At 46.0% G+C, this 19,250-nt stretch overlaps 1 protein-coding gene across 1 annotated transcript; it reads right to left on the reverse strand.

Moving 5' to 3' along the window:
• Positions 1 to 6,639: 6,639 nt before the first annotated feature.
• On the reverse strand, positions 6,640 to 8,298 carry LOC143793780 (posterior protein-like). Its single transcript, XM_077280770.1, has one exon. The coding sequence runs from the start codon at positions 8,296 to 8,298 to the stop codon at positions 6,640 to 6,642; it is 1,659 nt and encodes a 552-aa protein (XP_077136885.1).
• Between the last annotated feature and the right edge of the window lie 10,952 nt (positions 8,299 to 19,250).

The raw sequence follows: 19,250 nt of genomic DNA on the forward strand, positions 1-19,250 counted from the left end.
GCTGAATTGGTGTATCTTTGGGGTGCATCTGCCTTGGTATTCTCCATACTACCTTAGTTATTTTGCCTTTGAGTAAACAACTGTTGGAGATTTCTGCCTTAGTCTTGGTTTGTGACTCACTGGATCTTATTCGGACCTCTGGTCATTACATTTTTGGCGTAGTCGGCAGGATCCAGTGTTTGTCATGGACGAAGGCGAGGGTAGAAATGACCCCGCTGTATCCGCATCTTCCTCGGGGGTTGGGGTTCCCCTGGCAGCCACGGCGACTCCGGGAGGGTATGTGCCTGTAGGTGCTTTACTTCAGCACATGCCGAAATATGACGGGCGCAATATGGCGTTGCAAGATTGGGCCGAGAGGATCCGGAGCATTCTGCGCATGTGTAATTTGACCCCCGCGTTACGCGCTGAGCTGGCATTAAATGCACTGGAGGGTGATATTAGGCATATGGTGATGGTGCGCCCAGAATCAGAGAGGGATACGTTAGAAAAGATTTTGGAACCGTTAGAGGGGAGTTTGGGGGGCCGAGCGCGTGTGGCCCAGCTTCGGTCTCTATTCTTTAATCGTCCCCAGAGAGAGTGTGAGTCCCTGATGCAGTACTCTAATATCTTGCAAGAGACGTTGAATGAGATGCAGCGACTAGACCCGGGGGCCATGGGAGCGTTCCGGGAGGTAGACCGCTTGCTCCGGGATCAATTCATCACCGGTTTAGCCAATAGACTTCTCCGGGACAAACTGTTGGAAATGGCCCGGGTCGCACCAGAATTATCTTTCTGGCAGATTTACCGAGCTGCAGTGGAAAGGGAAGAGAAATCTGCCCATGTGCCCGAGCGGTCAGTGAACAGTGCCCAGCTGGAGGAAGGTGGGTCAGGGTCAGGGGGAGAGGGGCTGGTAAGCGTGGTACAAGCTTTGCGTGCTGAGGTGAAGGAGTTGAAGCTAAAATTGTCTCAACTGACAGTTGATCCCGCCTCTACCCCCTCACGGGGGCCTCCTGCCCCACCCCCTGGAACGGTGACCCCACAAATGACCAGGTCGTCCTATCAGAATGAGTCCAGCCCTCGTCCATGCAGAACAATCACCTGCTGGAAGTGTGGGCGCCAGGGACACATCTCTCGTTACTGCCGGACGCTTGCGGCCCCAGAAACCCCGTCGCCGGCTTTAAACTTCCGGCCGCTGCCATGAGAGGGCAAGCAGCAGCGGCCCCACCCGAACAAAGCCCTCGACGGAATGAGCAAGATTTGTTTGCATGTAGTCCAGTGATAGAAGCAGAGTTTGAAGGGCGGAAGATGAGGTGCTTGGTTGACACGGGATCCGAATGTACTATAATGCCTCTAGAAGTATATGAGAGATACTTCAGTCGACTAGTGATTCCAGAGGATGGCCGAGTGATACGACTGACCGCCGCAAATAATGGCCAACTGTCAGTCAAGGGGATCGTGTGGATGCAACTAAAAATGTTTGGTCAAGAGCTGGGGCAGAAAGGGGTAGTACTGGTGGATCACCCCCTAGAAGAGGGATGGAGGTGACGCTCGGAATGAACGTGCTGCGAGACTTGAATCACCAGATGTATGCCAGTGAAGGACCCCGATACTGGGCCCGTGCGACAAGACACCGACCCACACAGAGAATTCTACACCGTCTAGTGCTGAGTTGCGACTTGCTGAAAAGTGCGGTCCCAGGTGGCCGGGTGGGCCGGGTTCGAGTGCCATCGTGGGCCCCGATCCTGCTGGGACCCAGACAAGAGGAACTCTTAATGCTGCTGGTGGGAGCTGCACAGAGAATTTGAATGGGCTGGAAGTGTTACTTGAGCCCGCCCAAGAGAGTTCCTCATTTGCCAAGGTACATGTGGCCCGGTCTTTGGCGATTGTGAAGAATGGACGAGTGCCGGTCCGATGCATCAATGTTTTAGATGAAGCTGTTGCAATTCCCGCTGGAACCATACTGGCTGAACTGTTTGTGCCGGCAGAGAAGGTGCCGGAGAATGCAGGATTCGAACTGCGACCAGACCAACAGTCATCCTGGACATTTGCAGTCGAGGTAGGCCGGACTGAGCCTCCTACGGAGGAATGGAATGGTCATGTGATCATGGAGCAGATGGGAGTGGATCGGGAGAAGCTGACCCCCGTGCAGTTGGAGCAGTTGGAGAGAGTTTTGTGGGAACATCAAGAGACCTTTTCCCGACATGGAGAGGACTTCGGGTGTACCCAGACGATTGAGCATGAGATTCCAACGGGGGATACTCCACCCATTAGAGAAAGATATCGTCAAATTCCTCCGGCGCTCTATCAAGAGGTAAAAGCATGGTGGCCAGTATGCTGGACAACCAAGTGATCCGAGAGAGCCGGAGTCCCTGGGCGGCCCCTGTAGTCTTGGTCCGCAAGAAAGATGGGACACTCCGATTTTGTGTGGACTATCGGAAATTGAACGCCCACACCGTATGGGACGCATATCCTTTACCCCGTATTGAAGAATCCCTATCGGCCCTGGGTCGGGCCAAGTATTTCTCAACGTTGGATTTGGCAAGTGGGTACTGGCAGGTCCCAATGGCTGAAAAAGATCGGGCCAAGACGGCATTTCTCTTGCCAATGGGGCTCTTTGAGTTCAACCGGATGCCCTTTGGCCTCGCTACCGCCCCGGGAACCTTCCAACGCCTGATGGAACATTGCTTAGGCGATCTAAATTTTGAATCAGTTCTGATCTATCTAGACGACATTGTGGTGTTCGGAACCTCATTTGAAGATCATCTGGAGAAGCTGCGTCAAGTTCTCCGGCGGCTCAAGAGCTACGGCCTGAAAATAAAGCCAAAAAAATGTCAACTGTTACGAAACCAGATTGAATATTTGGGGCATCTGGTGACCCCGGACGGGGTACTACCGATAGCCAGTAAGATTAAGGCGGTACAAGAGTGGCCACCTCCTTGTGACCTGCAGGAAGTGCGGGCCTTCCTGGGCCTAGCAGGATACTATCGGCGGTTTGTGCCTAAATTCTCACAAGTGGTGAGTCCCTTGAACGAACTTTTGAGAGGGACAGCGCTGGGTCCTCGAAATCGCCCCATTCCATGGGGACCCCTACAGAAAAAGGCATTTGATGAAGTGAAAACAGCCCTAACGAGTGCCCCATTGCTGGCATACTCCCGGTTTGACACCCCTTTTTTGTTGTATACCGATGGTAGTCTTCATGGGTTGGGGGCAGTACTAGCACAGGTGCAGGACGGCCGAGAGCGAGTGATTTCTTATGGCAGCAGGTCTTTAAGAGACTCCGAGCGAAATCCGGCTAACTACAGCTCATTTCGGCTGGAATTGCTGGCCCTGGTGTGGGCAATGACAGAACGCTTCGCCGAGTATCTTACAGGAGCTGAGGTGCTAGTCATGACAGATAACAACCCGCTAGCTCACTTAGAGAATGCAAAACTGGGAGCATTGGAGCAGCGGTGGGTCGCCAGACTAGCCAAGTTCAATTACCGCATTAAATTTCGCTCGGGTCGAGAAAACGGCAATGCAGATGCATTGTCAAGAGTGCCCCTTGGGTCATCAGGGGAAGATGTTGACGAACAACTTGAGGACACTGAAACCCCAGCTTTGGGGCACATACCTATCTTCCAAAGTGTGGTACACTCAAGTGGGGTGGCCACCGGGATGCCCTGTGTCCTGGGTAAAACACCCTCAGATTGGACAAAAGTCCAGGACGAGTGTCCGGACGTTGCACTTGTGCGCCGTTGGGTAAAAACAAGGTCTGGCCCCATGCAGAGGACAAGGCTCAGTTGTCCATGGAAGGAATGAAACTCCTTCGACAATGGGATAAATTGTGTGTGAAACAAGGTCTTTTGTATCGTAAGGTGTACCTGCCATCAGAGCTGCAGCATCGGTACCAACTGATAATTCCTGTGGGGATGGGTCCAGTGGTCGCTCGTGAGGCGCATGAGAAGGGGGCCCATTTTGGAAGTGAAAAGACACTTCAGTGGTTGCAGCGAGTCCTCTACTGCCCTGAGTTGGGAGGGATGGTGGCAGACGCGTGTCGGCAGTGCCGAATTTGTGGGCTCAACAAAAGCCCTGAGCAGCGGGGTCCCACACAGTCTATTAAGACTTCAGCTCCGCTGGAGCTACTCATGATTGACTACGTGTTGATAGGGTACTCTACGTCAGGGTACTCCTATTGCCTGGTGATGACAGATCACTTTACCAAGTATGCTGTAGCGGTGCCGACAAGAGATCAGACGGCCAAGTCGGCGGCTGAGGCCGTGTGCCGACATTTCTTCCAAGTGTTCGGGTGTCCGCAGAGAGTACATTCAGATCAAGGGGCCTGCTTTCAGGGGACGCTGATGAAGGAGTTGCACCAGCTCTATGGTATCGAGCAGTCGAGAACAACGCCTTACCACCCTCAGGGTAACGGGGCGTGTGAGCATTTTAATCGGACCTTGTTGCAAATGTTGAGGTCCTTAGAGAGTCAGTAACAGACACGCTGGCCTGAGTATCTTCCCGAATTGATGTGGGCTTACAATAACAGGGTGCACAGTACTACTGGTTACTCGCCACACATGTTGATGTTTGGTAGACCTGGCCGAGACATTGAGGATTTGAACATGCCAGATCCCTCCTCCGTCCCCCTTCGGACTGCCTCCGAGTGGGTACGAGAGCATCGGCGGCGGTTGAGGGTGGTGCATCAGTTGGTGGGCGACCGCCTTCGCCAGGTGGTTCATAGGGATACGCGACCCGTGCAAACAGAATTGTTCTCTCCGGGAGATAGAGTGTTGGTGAGGACAAAACGACGGTCAGGAAAGCTGAGTGACCGATGGGAGGCGATACCGTATCTGATAATAAAACAGGTGAATCCTGAGATTCCAGTGTACGAGGTCAAACCGGTGGGGACAGGGGGGCCAACCTGTAATTTGCACCGTAACATGCTACAACGGTGCTGGTTTGAAGATTCGGCGCCCATCCCCCTAGAGCCAGAGGCCATGTCCCAAGGGGCAGGAACTCTGAATGATCTTGAATTTGATGGTGTGCTTACTCCTGCGCCTGTTTATTTGCCCCCTGTGACCAATCTGGCCTTGTGTGATGAGAATGTTGGGAATGTGGAGGATGCTGTTGAGGAGAGCACATCAGGTCAACTGCTTGGTCCTGACGAGCCGCAGGAGGAGACAACTCCACTTGCGTCCACTGACACGACCACGGAAGAGACTTCAGCTCCCTCTAGGGTTGCACCTGTTGATGTAGGACTCAGGAGAACTACACGATCTACGGCAGGAATACCGCCTCAGCGATATGCTCAGGATGAATTTGAGTGGGAAGGTGTGTCGAGGACGCCAACCTCTAGTGGGTTGGCATGTAAGAGGGTGAACTGTAGTCCCACTGAGAGAGCACTAGGACCCTGTGGTTTTTGCCTGCTGCAGCAAGGGACAGACACTGCGAGACTCCCGGAGACAATGTGTGCTGGTGGGTGGGGTCTGGTGTCCTGTGTGTAAAGTGTCAGATTAGGAAGTGAGAGAAGAAAAAGGCGGCAAGAGGAGAAGAAGCTGCAGTGATATAGCAAGAGACTGTGTGAATTTACTGCGAGTGTGTTGGAGGAAAAGCTTTTGAGAGACTTTTTGTTGCTAACGTTTTTCTGGAGAAGAGCTAACCTTTTATTTAACCCTGTGAGAGACTTTTTGTTGCTAACGTTTTTCTGGAGAAGAGCTAACCTTTTATTTTGGAAGACTGAGACTTCACTGGAAACTCAGTACGTATTTGAGAGTTTGTGGAGTCCCTGTGCATTGAGTGGAGAAATAAGTTTGGACAGACTGCTGATATAGAGACGGACGGGTTGTTGTGGAGCATTTCTAGGAGCTACAGAAGCAGAGACAACATCGTGAGGCCACCAAACTAAGTCCCTGGCGTTTGGGCTCGGCATCGGCCGACAAGACAGAGGAGCTTGCTGTAATTTATTGGCGCTGAAGATCTGGACTGGCTGCAGCCTGTGCAGATTCCTGCCTGAGACGAGATCTATCTCAGGATACGGTACCATAGTTATAGATACCCAGGTATCCCTGTTCAGAGTGTTTAATTGTTAATATTAGATATGTATAAGTTATACTCAGTGTGCCATTCCAGGGGCTCCCTTGATTGCACTACAATCAATTTACACTTGTTCTTGTATTGAGTTGTTCTGTTAGGTAAATTGATTATTAGACTGTTGGAGCATACACTTCTCAGGAGACCTTGGAGTGGCACAGTGATTTCAGCTGATGCTGAATTGGTGTATCTTTGGGGTGCATCTGCCTTGGTATTCTCCATACTACCTTAGTTATTTTGCCTTTGAGTAAACAACTGTTGGAGATTTCTGCCTTAGTCTTGGTTTGTGACTCACTGGATCTTATTCGGACCTCTGGTCATTACAAGCTCATTGTCTAAACCACATGGATTTAAATTTGGCCTTATGAATGCATTCATATAGTTAGTTATTACAGAGAAATAACCTGTTCCATCTATGGATGCAGTGCTGTATATGGCCTGTTGAACAAGACACATTGGTTAATCTTGCTTTGATATCACGTGATACATGGTCTCCAGTCTAAAAAGAAACAGACATAGTTAGACCACAAATTCAAACCATACACAAAACATAACTTTATCCTGTCCATTATCCATTTGCTAGTTGATTCACATCTAACATGGCTGCCAAAGTCTCTCTATGCTTACCCAACCATATTGGCAAATGGTGCTGGGCAGTTTAGCAACAGCGGTAGGGCAATTTGTGACCAACTCCAAAATAACCAGAATGGTAGATACCCATGGATCGATCATAGGGATATTAGCACCTTCCTTTTGTTGTTTATTATATGACATCTCCTGACGTTTTCCTGTCTTACTTTTGTCATTTGGGCTCTGCAATGTTTCTGGTTTTGGTGCAGTTCTATGAGGGTCAGTTCCTATATTACCTATCTCCTCACATGTCTCTATGAACTCTGTGTTATAGGAGATACTTTCCTCTTCAGCCTCAGCACTATCAATATCTTGGTGCAATGAATGACTTTTTCTTTCTGGGTACATGTTAGGTGTATTACAATACCGTTTAATGTGTCCTGGTTGACCACATTTATAACAATACCTAACATATCCTTGCCTCCTGGGTCTGTATACAGCAGATACATTTTCTGACGGTTCATATTCCTCTTCAGATTCATTACACCAGTCCCTAAGTATATTCACAAAGTTTTCATAGGAGCTAGTATTCCTTAGAGTAATTCTTGTGGTGTAATCTACATTACAATGATTTGCCATTGAACATAGGAAATTAGCATCATCCTGAGACATTTCCAGACAGTTGTAAACAGTCCTATATAGGGACAGATAATTATTACAAAAGAGCAACGGATCATCATATCGCCTGAATCTGGTCATTGCTAGGGCATTTTCACCTCTAATGTCTCGTCCACCTATGATGCGTTGTAATTCCTTTCTTCTTATCTCTGCACCATTACAACTACCACCTATTTGTTCTGTTTTTAGTTGTCCAGCAAATGGCCCTGGAAGCCAAACTTGTAATAGAGACCAAGCATTTTTATTGTTCAGATTATACTGTTGGACAACATGTTCAAATCTATTGGACAGAATGACTGGAGAAATATGTGACTCAAATTTACCAAGAAGCTGACACAGATGAAGCTTCTCAGAAATAGTGAGCAATGGAGAATTATCAATCAATGGATATCTATATCCGGCATCCATTGTACCCTCATTAGAAAGAGTACATACATTGACTGTCTCAGTGCTGCATTTCTTTGATGTAAGAGACTGTATACATCGCTCTTTGTTATGCAATTGACAATTAGCTTTATCCAGTTTACTCTCCAGTGTTGCAATTAACTTCTCCATTTGACTGTTTTTCAGTTCTAAAGAATAAACCTGAGCTGCATGTGAAGTGAGGCTTAGTCTACACTCCTTCAATTGTTCCTCCAACTGTCTATTTCTCACAGCTAATTCGTTTACATCTGATTGCAAACCATGTATTTTACTAGCTGTATTGTCAGAAATTCCAATAACAGAATCACTAATTTTGCCTATGTCCTCCTTGACTTGTAGCTTTTGCATCAAATAACTTGCTTCTTTTAATTCAGCCAACTCTTTCATCTTCAGCAACACTGAAATTTCATTGCTTAACTTTTCCTTTTTCAAATTCTTGCTCAGCACTTTACTATTCAACTTATTATTAAAGATTTTACATTGGGCTATCAAGTCGTTGTATTGGTCTTCCAAAGATTTATCGACACTGACATGGTAAACAGCAGAGGCGTACTTCTTCACAAACTTTTCCACAAACTCCATTTTCAGCAACAAACTGCAAATACTTTACAAAACAAAATTACAAAGTGAAGGAACTAAAAACTAGACCTTACACTACAAACTTCCCAAAAGTCTAAACTCTTTGCTCCAATACTCCTACACTTAGAAAACACAGATCTAATTCTGATATAAATTACTGTCCTATCTACAAAAGATATTTCCCTTTTGCTAAATGCATCCAACAACAAACTGTCAATACAACACAATATACACAAGCACACAAAATAATCTACAAGGAAATTCTTTACTCACCAATATTTTCTTTTAAATCAAGATCCAGACTCCTCGATTCTTTGGTTTCCACACTTTTTCCAAATGTGAAATAAAGCAGATTAATTTCTTGCGGATTCTCTGTGGAATTTAATCACAGTCCCATCTGGGGTGCCAAATGTAGAATCTGCTGAGCTTTGGGGTGCCAGTTAATACTAATTAACAAGAACTACTGGATCTTTAAAAGGGGGTTTATTACAAACAAGGTATTTACAATGACATACATATGGAAAGTCTAACTAAGGGACAAGGGTAAATTAAAAGGAAGGGGTAGTAGGAGAGGACAGAGGAAACTGGGATGTGGGGAAAGAGCAGATACATAACTGATCCTTACATATATATTAAACCAATACACATCCACGCCCACATACAAGCCATGACTCCACCCTTGCTTCCGGTATCTTCTGTGGCAAATGTCCAATCATCTTCTGGCAATGTGAACACCGTCATTGGCTGCAGTAATCATCACCTTCCTTTGGATGGCGTCCTTGGATTTAAGATAAAGTCCTGGTGTCAAAAGGCTTGAGGGCATTCTGTTTAGGCTGGAAACTAGATGTCCAACTGAAGAACAATGTCTTGTAATTCACATCCACATGGAATGTGTGTCAAAGACAAGATGTTCAGTTCAGGAACAATAGCTTATACTCCCAACACCACAGGGGTTATGTATCCTCCAAGAGGTTGGAGACACAATGTCCATCTACAATGTAGATTCTCTTTATTCTATTAAAAGAACAGAGGACTTCACACCCCAGGAACTTGTGTGACCACCTGTTACAGCTAATGGTCAATTCCTTTGATGTAGGTTTTAGCTGTTATGTAGAGTTAAGGGAATGTTCCTTGCTCATATGATACATAAATTGTCCATGTTGGCTCCAACATATGCCCCTTTGTGTCTGAATGACACATAACTGTTAAGAGGCTACCATTCCATAATCCTCTTCACCACTGCAGTCAATTCTTCTTAGGGCAAGGAGCATTGACACATTCACGTCACAATCTGCCAACACTTGCCCATTTTAAATGAACTACTGAAATATTTTATAAGTTCAATACAAATGGATTAATTTTGAGAAAATGTACAGTACAGACCAAAAGTTTGGACACACCTCATTTAAAGATTTTTCTGTATTTTCATGACTATGAAAATTGTACATTCACACTGAAGGCATCAAAACTATGAATTAACACATGTGGAATTATATACTCAACAAAAAAGTGTGAAACAACTGAAATTATGTCTTATATTCTAGGTTCTTCAAAGTAGCCACCTTTTGCTTTGATGACTGCTTTGCACACTCTTGGCATTCTCTTGATGAGCTTCAAGAGGTAGTCTCCGGGAATGGTCTTCCAACAATCTTGAAGGAGTTCCCAGAGATGCTTAGCACTTGGCCCTTTTGCCTTCACTCTGCGGTTTAGCTCACCCCAAACCATCTAGATTGGGTTCAGATCTGGTGACTGCGGTGGCCAGGTCATCTGGCGTAGCACCCTATCACTCTCCTTCTTGGTCAAATAGCCCTTACACAGCCTGGAGGTGTGTTTGGAGTCATTGTCCTGTTGAAAAACAAATGATGGTCCAGCTAAACGCAAACCTGATGAAATAGCATGTCGCTGCAAGATGCTGTGGTAGCCATGCTGGTTCAGTATGCCTTCAATTTTGAATAAATCCCCAACAGTGTCACCAGCAAAGCACCCCCACACCATCACACCTCCTCCTCCATGCTTCACGGTGGATACCAGGCATGTAGAGTCCATCCGTTCACCTTTTCTGCGTCGCACAAAGACACGGTGGTTGGAACCAAAGATCTCAAATTTGGACTCATCAGACCAAAGCACAGATTTACACTGGTCTAATGTCCATTCCTTGTGTTCTTTAGCCAAAACAAGTCTCTTCTGCTTGTTGCCTGTCCTTAGCAGTGGTTTCCTAGCTGCTATTTTACCATGAAGGCCTGCAGCACAAGGTCTCCTCTTAACAGTTGTTGTAGAGATGTGTTTGCTGCTAGAACTCTGTGTGACATTGACCTGGTCTCTAATCTGAGCTGCTGTTAACCTGCGATTTCTGAGGCTGGTGACTCAGATAAACTTATCCTCAGAAGCAGAGGTGACTCTTGGTCTTCCTTTCCTGGGGCGGTCCTCATGTGAGCCAGTTTCTTTGTAGCACTTGATGGTTTTTGCAACTGCACTTGGGGACACTTTCAAAGTTTTCCCAATTTTTCGGACTGACTGACCTTTATTTCTTAAAGTAATGATGGCCACTAATTTTTCTTTACTTAGCTGCTTTTTTCTTGCCATAATACAAATTCTAACAGTCTATTCAGTAGGACTATCAGCTGTGCATCCACCAGACTTCTGCACAACACAACTGATGGTCCCAACCCCATTTATAAGGCAAGAAATCCCACTTATTAAACCTGACAGGGCACACCTGTGAAGTGAAAACCATTTCCGGTGACTATCTCTTGAAGCTTATCAAGAGAATGCCAAGAGTGTGCAAAATATGAAGTGCACATAGTACATCTCCCAGCTTTGCACACAGACTTTCCTCTGCTACTAGCATTCTCATGGTATGTTCATCCAGCCAGCTCTCCTGCTGTCTGTCTATGAAGTGCACATAGTACATCACCCAGCTTTGCACACAGACTTTCATCTGCTCCTAGCATTAGTACATCACCCAGCTTTGCACACAGACTTTCCTCTGCTCCTAGCATTCTCATGGTATGTTCATCCACCCAGCTCTCCTGCTCTCCTGCTGTCTGTCTATGAAGTGCACATAGTACATCACCCAGCTTTGCACACAGACTTTCCTCTGCTCCTAGCATTCTCATGGCTTGATTGTATGCATCTGGTCCACCCTTAATTCTCTGACCAAGATGAGCAGAGACCACTCCTCTCTGCTTCACACCTGAACACACTTAGTTTTACATATATTGCATAGCTAAAGTCTGCATGACTTTAGCCTGCAGTGTGATTCCTAGAAGTGTGTCTTAAAAGTGTGAAGATAACAATAGAATTAAAACCTGAAAGATGTATACAGACTGTGCCCTGCTACCTGCCACCATCGCACTCTAACAAGCATCTCTATTCTTCCGACAGGTATGTTCATCCACCCCGCTCTCCTGCTGTCTGTCTATGAAGTGCACATAGCATTCTTATGGTATGTTCATCCACCCAGCTCTCCTGCTCTCCTGCTGTCTGTCTATGAAGTGCACATAGTACATCACCCAGCTTTGCACACAGACTTTCCTCTGCTCCTAGCATTCTCATGGTATGTTCATCCACCCAGCTCTCCTGCTGTCTGTCTATGAAGTGCACATAGTACATCACCCAGCTTTGCACACAGACTTTCCTCTGCTCCTTGCATTCTCATGGCTTGATTGTATGCATCTGGTCCACCCTTAATTCTCTGACCAAGATGAGCAGAGACCACTCCTCTCTGCTTCACACCTGAACGCACTTAGTTTTACATATATTGCATAGCTAAAGTCTGCATGACTTCAGTCTGCAGTGTAATTCCTATAAGTGTGTCCTAGAAGTGTGAAGATTACAGTAGAATTAAAACCTGAATTAAACCTGAAGGGAACTGAAGGTAACTGGCCAGTCACTGTAAACAATGTTTCTGTTTATTTTCACTCTCACCCCTATAATCCTTCACTTTATGCTACCTCCCCTAATCCATACACCAAGTAAGGAACTGTTTATCTCTGCTTCAATCCTCCCCATCCATCTCCTCTCCTCCTCAGAACTGTTCCTTAACATACAATCCTCTGCCTCCAAACACAGACAGCCCCCTCATGCCCTCTCCTGCTCCCACCTGCTAACACTTTCTCTGCTCCTTCTCACTGCTGGTGATATCTCTACAAATCCTGGTCCTTCTCACCACATTCCCACAGTCATTTCTACCTCCCATCCACGCTCTATCACAAACTTCCGTAACCTCTCTAACCTTATACCCAAACGCCCAGCCCCCGCTTCCCCAGTCCCACTAACAGGAGCTCTGTGGAACGCTCGCTGTCATGAATCCCAATGGCTAGGGATAACACCGGACAAGCAAAGTACAAATATATAACGGACGAGCTCTAGGGTGATGGAACCTGGGCTGACCGCTGCCCTACGCCTGACAAACGCAACTAGAGATAGCCAGGGAGCGTGCCTACGTTGGTTCTAGACGCCACGCACCAGCCTAAGAGCTAACTAGTACTGCAGAGAAAATAAAGACCTCACTTGCCTCCAGAGGAATGAACCCCAAAAGGTATAGTTGCCCCCCACATGTATTGACGGTGAAATGAGAGGAAGGCACACACATAGAGATGATATATATAGGTTTAGCAAATTGAGGCCCGCTGTAAACTAGAAAGCAGAACGATACAAAAGGGGTCTGAGCGGTCAGCAAAAAACCCTAATCAAAAAAACCATCCTGAGATTACAAGAACCCATGTGCCAACTCATGGCACATGGGGAGAACCTCAGTCCACTAGAGCTACCAGCTAGCATAGAGACATAATAAGCAAGCTGGACAAAAAAACCAAACAACTGAAAATCAGCACTTAGCTTATCCTGAAAGATCTGGGAGCAGGTAGGCAGGAACCAAACAGAGCACATCTGAATACATTGATAGCCGGCAAGGAAATGACAGAAAGGCCAGGTAAAATAGGAAACACCCAGCCTCTGATGGACAGGTGGAAACCAGAGGCCGCAACCCACCAAAGTCACCCAGTACCAGCCGTAACCACCAGAGGGAGCCCACAAACAGAATCCACAACAGCTCGCTCTGTCTGCAACAAGCTTTCCTACATCCATGATCTTTTTGTTACTACCAAACTTTCATTCCTCGCCATCACCAAAACCTGGCTCACCCCTTCTGACACAGCCTCCCCTGCTGCACTCTCTTACGGTGGCTTCCACCTTTCTCACACACCCCGCCCCAGCAGCAAACATGGCGGAGGAGTTGGTCTTCTCCTGTCAGATAACTGCTCCTTCACCCCAATCCCACTGCCACCCTCTGTTACCCTCCCTTCCTTTGATGTGCACTCTGTTGTGAATTCTGCTCTTGGGTTCCCTCCGGTGGTTGTTGGTATTAATGCAGTTGTCCCTGGGTTGCAATCCTGGGCAGGTGTCCCTGCTGATTGCAGCTCTGACTGGGATATTTAGGTGTGCAGGATTCATTAGCCCTTGCCAGATGTCCATTGTTCTTGGAGGTTTTGCATCTCTGTCTGGTTCCTCCTGCCCTGCTGCCAAATCAGCAAAGATAAGTGTCTGGTTTTGTTTCTGCAGCACACATGCTGTGTGCTTTACAATTCAGTACTATTCAATGTTTTTTCTTGTCCAGCTTAGACTGTGTTCGGATTTTTCAGTCAAGTTGGATTCTCAGGAGATGCAGATATACAGTTAGGTCCATATATATTTGGACAGACACAACATTTTTCTAATTTTGGTTATAGACATTGCCACAATTAATTTTATACAAAACCATTCAGATGCAGTTGAAGTTTAGACTTTCAGCTTTCATTTGAGGGTATCCACATTAAAATTGGATGAAAGGTTTAGGAGTTTCAGCTCCTTAACATATGCCACCCTGTTTTTAAAGGGACCAAAAGTAATTGGACAATTGACTCCAAGGCTATTTCATGGACAGGTGTGGGCAATCCCTTTGTTATGTCATTCTCAATTAAGCAGATAAAAGGCCTGGAGATGATTTGAGGTGTGGTGCTTGCATTTGGAAGGTTTTGCTGTGAAGTAAACATGCGGTCAAAGGAGCTCTCCATGCAGGTGAAACAAGCCATCCTTAAGCTGCGAAAACAGAAAAAACCCATCCGAGAAATTGCTACAATATTAGGAGTGGCAAAATCTACAGTTTGGTACATCCTGAGAAAGAAAGAAAGCACTGGTGAACTCCTCAATGCAAAAAGACCTGAGCGCCCACGGAAGACAACAGTGGTGGATGATCGCAGAATAATCTCCATGGTGAAGAGAAACCCCTTCACAACAGCCAACCAAGTGACCAACACTCTCCAGGAGGTAGGCGTATCAATATCCAAATCTACCATAAAGAGAAGACTGCATGAAAGTAAATACAGAGGGTTCACTGCACGGTGCAAGCCACTCATAAGCATCAAGAATAAAATGGCTAGACTGGACTATGCTAAAAAACATCTAAAAAAGCCAGAACAGTTCTGGAAGAACATTCTTTGGACAGATGAAACCAAGATCAACCTCTACCAGAATGATGGAAAGAGAAAAGCATGGCAAAGGTGTGGTACAGCTCATGATCCAAAGCATACCACATCATCTGTAAAACACGGCGGAGGCAGTGTGATGGCTTGGGCATGCATGGCTGCCAGTGGCACTGGGTCACTAGTGTTTATTGATGATGTGACACAGGAAAGAAGCAGCCGAATGAATTCTGAGGTATTCAGAGCCATACTGTGTGCTCAGATCCAGCCAAATGCAGCAAAACTGATTGGTCGTTGTTTCATACTACGGATGGACAATGACCCAAAACATAAAGCCAAAGCAACCCAGGAGTTTATTAAAGCAAAGAAGTGGAATATTCTTGAAAGACCAAGTCAGTCACCTGATCTCAACCCAATTGAGCATGCGTTTCACTTGTTAAAGACTAAACTTCAGACAGAAAGGCCCACAAACAAACAGCAACTGAAAACCACCGCAGTGAAGGCCTGGCAGAGCATCAAAAAGGAGGAAACACAGCGTCTGGTGATGTCCATGAGTTCTAGACATCAGGCAGTCATTGCCAACAAAGGGTTTTCAACCAAGTACTAAAAATGAACATTTTATTTAAAATTATTGAATCTGTCCAATTACTTCTGGTCCCTTTAAAAACAGGGTGGCACATGTTAAGGAGCTGAAACTCCTAAACCCTTCATCCAATTTTAATGTGGATACCCTCAAATGAAAGCTGAAAGTCTGAACTTCACCTGCATCTGAATTGTTTTGTTTAAAATTCATTGTGGTAATGTCTATGACCAAAATTAGAAAAATGATGTCTCTGTCCAAATATATATGGACCTAACTGTACATTCCATGTCTTTAGTTAGATGGTGGAATTTTTGTATTATCTGCTGTATATATTTTTAGGGTTTTAATACTGACCGCTTAGTATTCTGTCCTATCCTTTCCTATTTAGCTAGCGTGGCCTCTTTTGCTAAATCCTGATTTCTGCCTGCGTGTGTCTTTCCTCTATTACTCACAGTCAATATTTGTGGGGGGCTGCCTATCCTTTGGGGTTCTGCTCTGAGGCAAGATAGAATTCCCATTTCCATCTATAGGGGTATTTAGTCCTCCGGCTGTGTCGAGGTGTCTAGGATGTGTTAGGTACACCCCACGGCTACTTCTAGTTGCGGTGTCAGTTTAGGGTTTGCGGTCAGTACAGGTTCCACCTACTCCTGAGAAAGTCTCATGCGGCTCCAAGGTCACCGGATCATAACAGTACAACTGGCCATCAATGAGTTAAATGCATCTCAGAAGAAGGGAAGAAAGGTGTTGAGCCATTTTTTTTCTGTAGCCTGCTTTGTCTTTTCTTCCCTCTTTTTCTCTGGGTGGCTGAGGAGTCTTGTGCTAGCATAGATGTTCAGGGATTAGCTTCTCGTGTAGACCAGCTTGCTGCTAGGGTACAGAGTATTTCTGATTATATTGTTCAGACTCCAGTTTTAGAGCCTAAGATTCCTACTCCTGATTTGTTTTTTGGGGACAGGTCCAAATTTTTGAGTTTGAAAAACAACTGTAAACTGTTTTTTGCTCTGAGACCTCCATCCTCTGGTGATTCCATTCAGCAGGTTAAAATTGTCATCTCCCTGCTACGTGGCGATCCTCAGGATTGGGCATTTTCCCAGGAATCTGGGAATCCGGCCTTGCTTAATGTAGACGCCTTTTTTCAGGCTTTAGGATTATTATATGATGAACCAAATTCTGTGGATCAAGCGGAGAAGACCTTGTTGGCCCTGTCTCAGGGTCAAGAAGCGGCAGAATTGTATTGTCAGAAATTTAGAAAATGGTCTGTGTTGACTAAATGGAATGATGATGCTTTGGTGGCAATTTTCAGAAAGGGTCTTTCTGAATCCGTTAAAGATGTTATGGTGGGGTTTCCCACGCCTTTTGGTCTGAGTGATTCTATGTCTCTGGCCATTCAGATTGATCGGCGCTTGCGGGAGCGCAGAACTGTGCGTGCTGTGGCGTTGTCCTCAGAGCAGATGCCTGAGCCAATGCAGTGTGATAGGATTCTGTCTAGAACGGAACAACAAGGATTCAGATGTCAGAATAGGTTGTGTTTTTATTGTGGCGATGCTTCTCATGTCTTTTCAGTCTGCCCTAAGCGTACCAAGAGGATCGCTAGTTCATTTACCATCAGTACTGTACAACCTAAATTTCTGTTATCTGTGTCCTTGATCTGCTCATTGTCATCATTTTCTGTCATGGCGTTTGTGGATTCAGGTGCCGCTTTGAACTTAATGGACTTTGAGTTTGCCAGGCGTTGTGGTTTTCCCTTGCAGTCTTTGCAGAACCCTATTCCTTTAAGGGGCATTGATGCTACACCTTTGGCTAAAAATAAGCCCCAGTTCTGGACACAGGTGACCATGTGCATGGCGCCAGCCCATCAGGAAGATTGTCGATTTCTGGTGTTGCATAATTTGCATGATGCTATCGTGCTGGGTTTTCCATGGTTGCAGGTACATAATCCTGTGTTGGGTTGGAAGTCTATGTCTGTGACTAGTTGGGGATGTCAGGGGGTTCATAATGACGTTCTTTTGCTGTCAATCTCCTCTTCTTCCTCTTCTGAAATTCCAGAGTTTTTGTCTGATTTTCAGGATGTATTCGATGAGCCCAAGTCCAGTTCCCTTCCACCGCATAGGGACTGTGATTGTGCTATTGACTTGATTCCAGGCTGTAAGTTTCCTAAGGGCCGACTTTTCAACCTGTCTGTGCCTGAACATACCGCCATGCAGAGTTATGTTAAGGAGTCTTTGGAGAAAGGGCATATTCGGCCATCTTTTTCACCGTTGGGAGCGGGATTTTTTTTTGTTGCTAAGAAGGATGGCTCCTTGAGACCCTGTATTGATTATCGCCTCTTGAATAAGATCACGGTCAAGTTTCAATACCCTTTACCTCTGCTTTCCGATTTGTTTGCTAGGATTAAGGGGGCTAGTTGGTTTACGAAGATTGACCTTCGGGGGGCATATAATCTTGTTCGTATTAAGCAGGGTGATGAATGGAAAACTGCATTTAATACGCCCGAAGGCCATTTTGAATACCTTGTGATGCCATTCGGGCTCTCTAATGCTCCATCTGTTTTTCAGTCCTTCATGCACGATATCTTCCGTACTTAACTTGATAAATTCATGATTGTATATTTGGATGACATTTTAATTTTTTCCGATGATTGGGAGTCTCATGTGGAACAGGTCAGGATGGTATTTCAGATCCTTCGTGATAATGCTTTGTTTGTGAAGGGGTCTAAGTGTCTCTTTGGAGTGCAGAAGGTTTCTTTTTTGGGCTTCATTTTTTCTCCCTCATCTATAGAGATGGATCCGGTTAAGGTTCAGGCCATTCATGATTGGATTCAACCCACATCCGTGAAGAGCCTTCAGAAATTTTTGGGCTTTGCTAATTTTTTATCGCCGTTTCATTGCTAACTACTCCATTGTGGTTAAACCCTTGACCGATTTGACGAAGAAAGGCGCTGATGTGACGAATTGGTCCTCTGCGGCTGTCTCTGCCTTTCAGGAGCTTAAACGCCGATTTACTTCTGCCCCGGTATTGCGTCAACCGGATGTTTCTCTTCCGTTTCAGGCTGAGGTTGACGCTTCTGAGATTGGGGCAGGGGCTGTTTTGTCTCAGAGGGATCCTGTTGGTTCCTTGACGAAACCGTGTTCCTTCTTTTCCCGTAAGTTTTCGACTGCTGAACGCAACTATGATGTCGGCAATCGGGAGTTGTTGGCTATGAAGTGGGCGTTTGAGGAGTGGCAACATTGGCTTGAGGGAGCTAAGCACCATATTGTGGTCTTGACCGATCATAAAAATCTGATTTACCTCGAGTCTGCCAGACGGCTGAATCCTAGACAGGCTCGATGGTCCTTGTTTTTTTCCCGTTTTGATTTTGTGGTCTCGTATCTTCCGGGTTCTAAGAATATTAAGGCTGATGCCCTCTCTAGGAGTTTTTTGCCTGATTCTCCTGAGGTCCTTGAACCGGTCGGCATTCTGAAAGAAGGGATGGTCCTTTCTGCCATTTCCCCTGAATTACGACGGGTTCTTCAGGAATTTCAGGCTGACAAACCTGACCGCTGTCCAGTGGGGAAACTGATTGTTCCTGATAGATGGACTAGTTGAGTGATTTCTCAGGTTCATTGTTCTGTGTTGGCTGGCCATCCTGGTATTTTTGGTACCAGAGATTTGGTTGATAGGTCCTTTTGGTGGCCTTCTTTGTCACGTGATGTGCGTTCTTTTGTGCAGTCCTGTGGGACTTGTGCGCGGGCCAAGCCTTGTTGTTCCCGTGCTAGTGGGTTGCATTTGCCTTTGCCGGTCCCTGAGAGGCCCTGGACGCATATTTCTATGGATTTTATTTCTGATCTTCCGGTTTCCCAGAAGATGTCGGTCATCTGGGTTGTTTGTGACCGGTTCTCTAAGATGGTCCATTTGGTGCCTTTGCCTAAATT

Source organism: Ranitomeya variabilis, chromosome 1 (assembly GCF_051348905.1).
Source record: "Ranitomeya variabilis isolate aRanVar5 chromosome 1, aRanVar5.hap1, whole genome shotgun sequence".
Taxonomy (NCBI): Eukaryota; Metazoa; Chordata; class Amphibia; order Anura; family Dendrobatidae; genus Ranitomeya; species Ranitomeya variabilis.

Excerpts from the sequence above, each read along its gene's own strand:
- LOC143793780 (XM_077280770.1), bottom strand. The coding sequence starts at position 8,298 with ATGGAGTTTGTGGAAAAGTTTGTGAAGAAGTACGCCTCTGCTGTTTAC.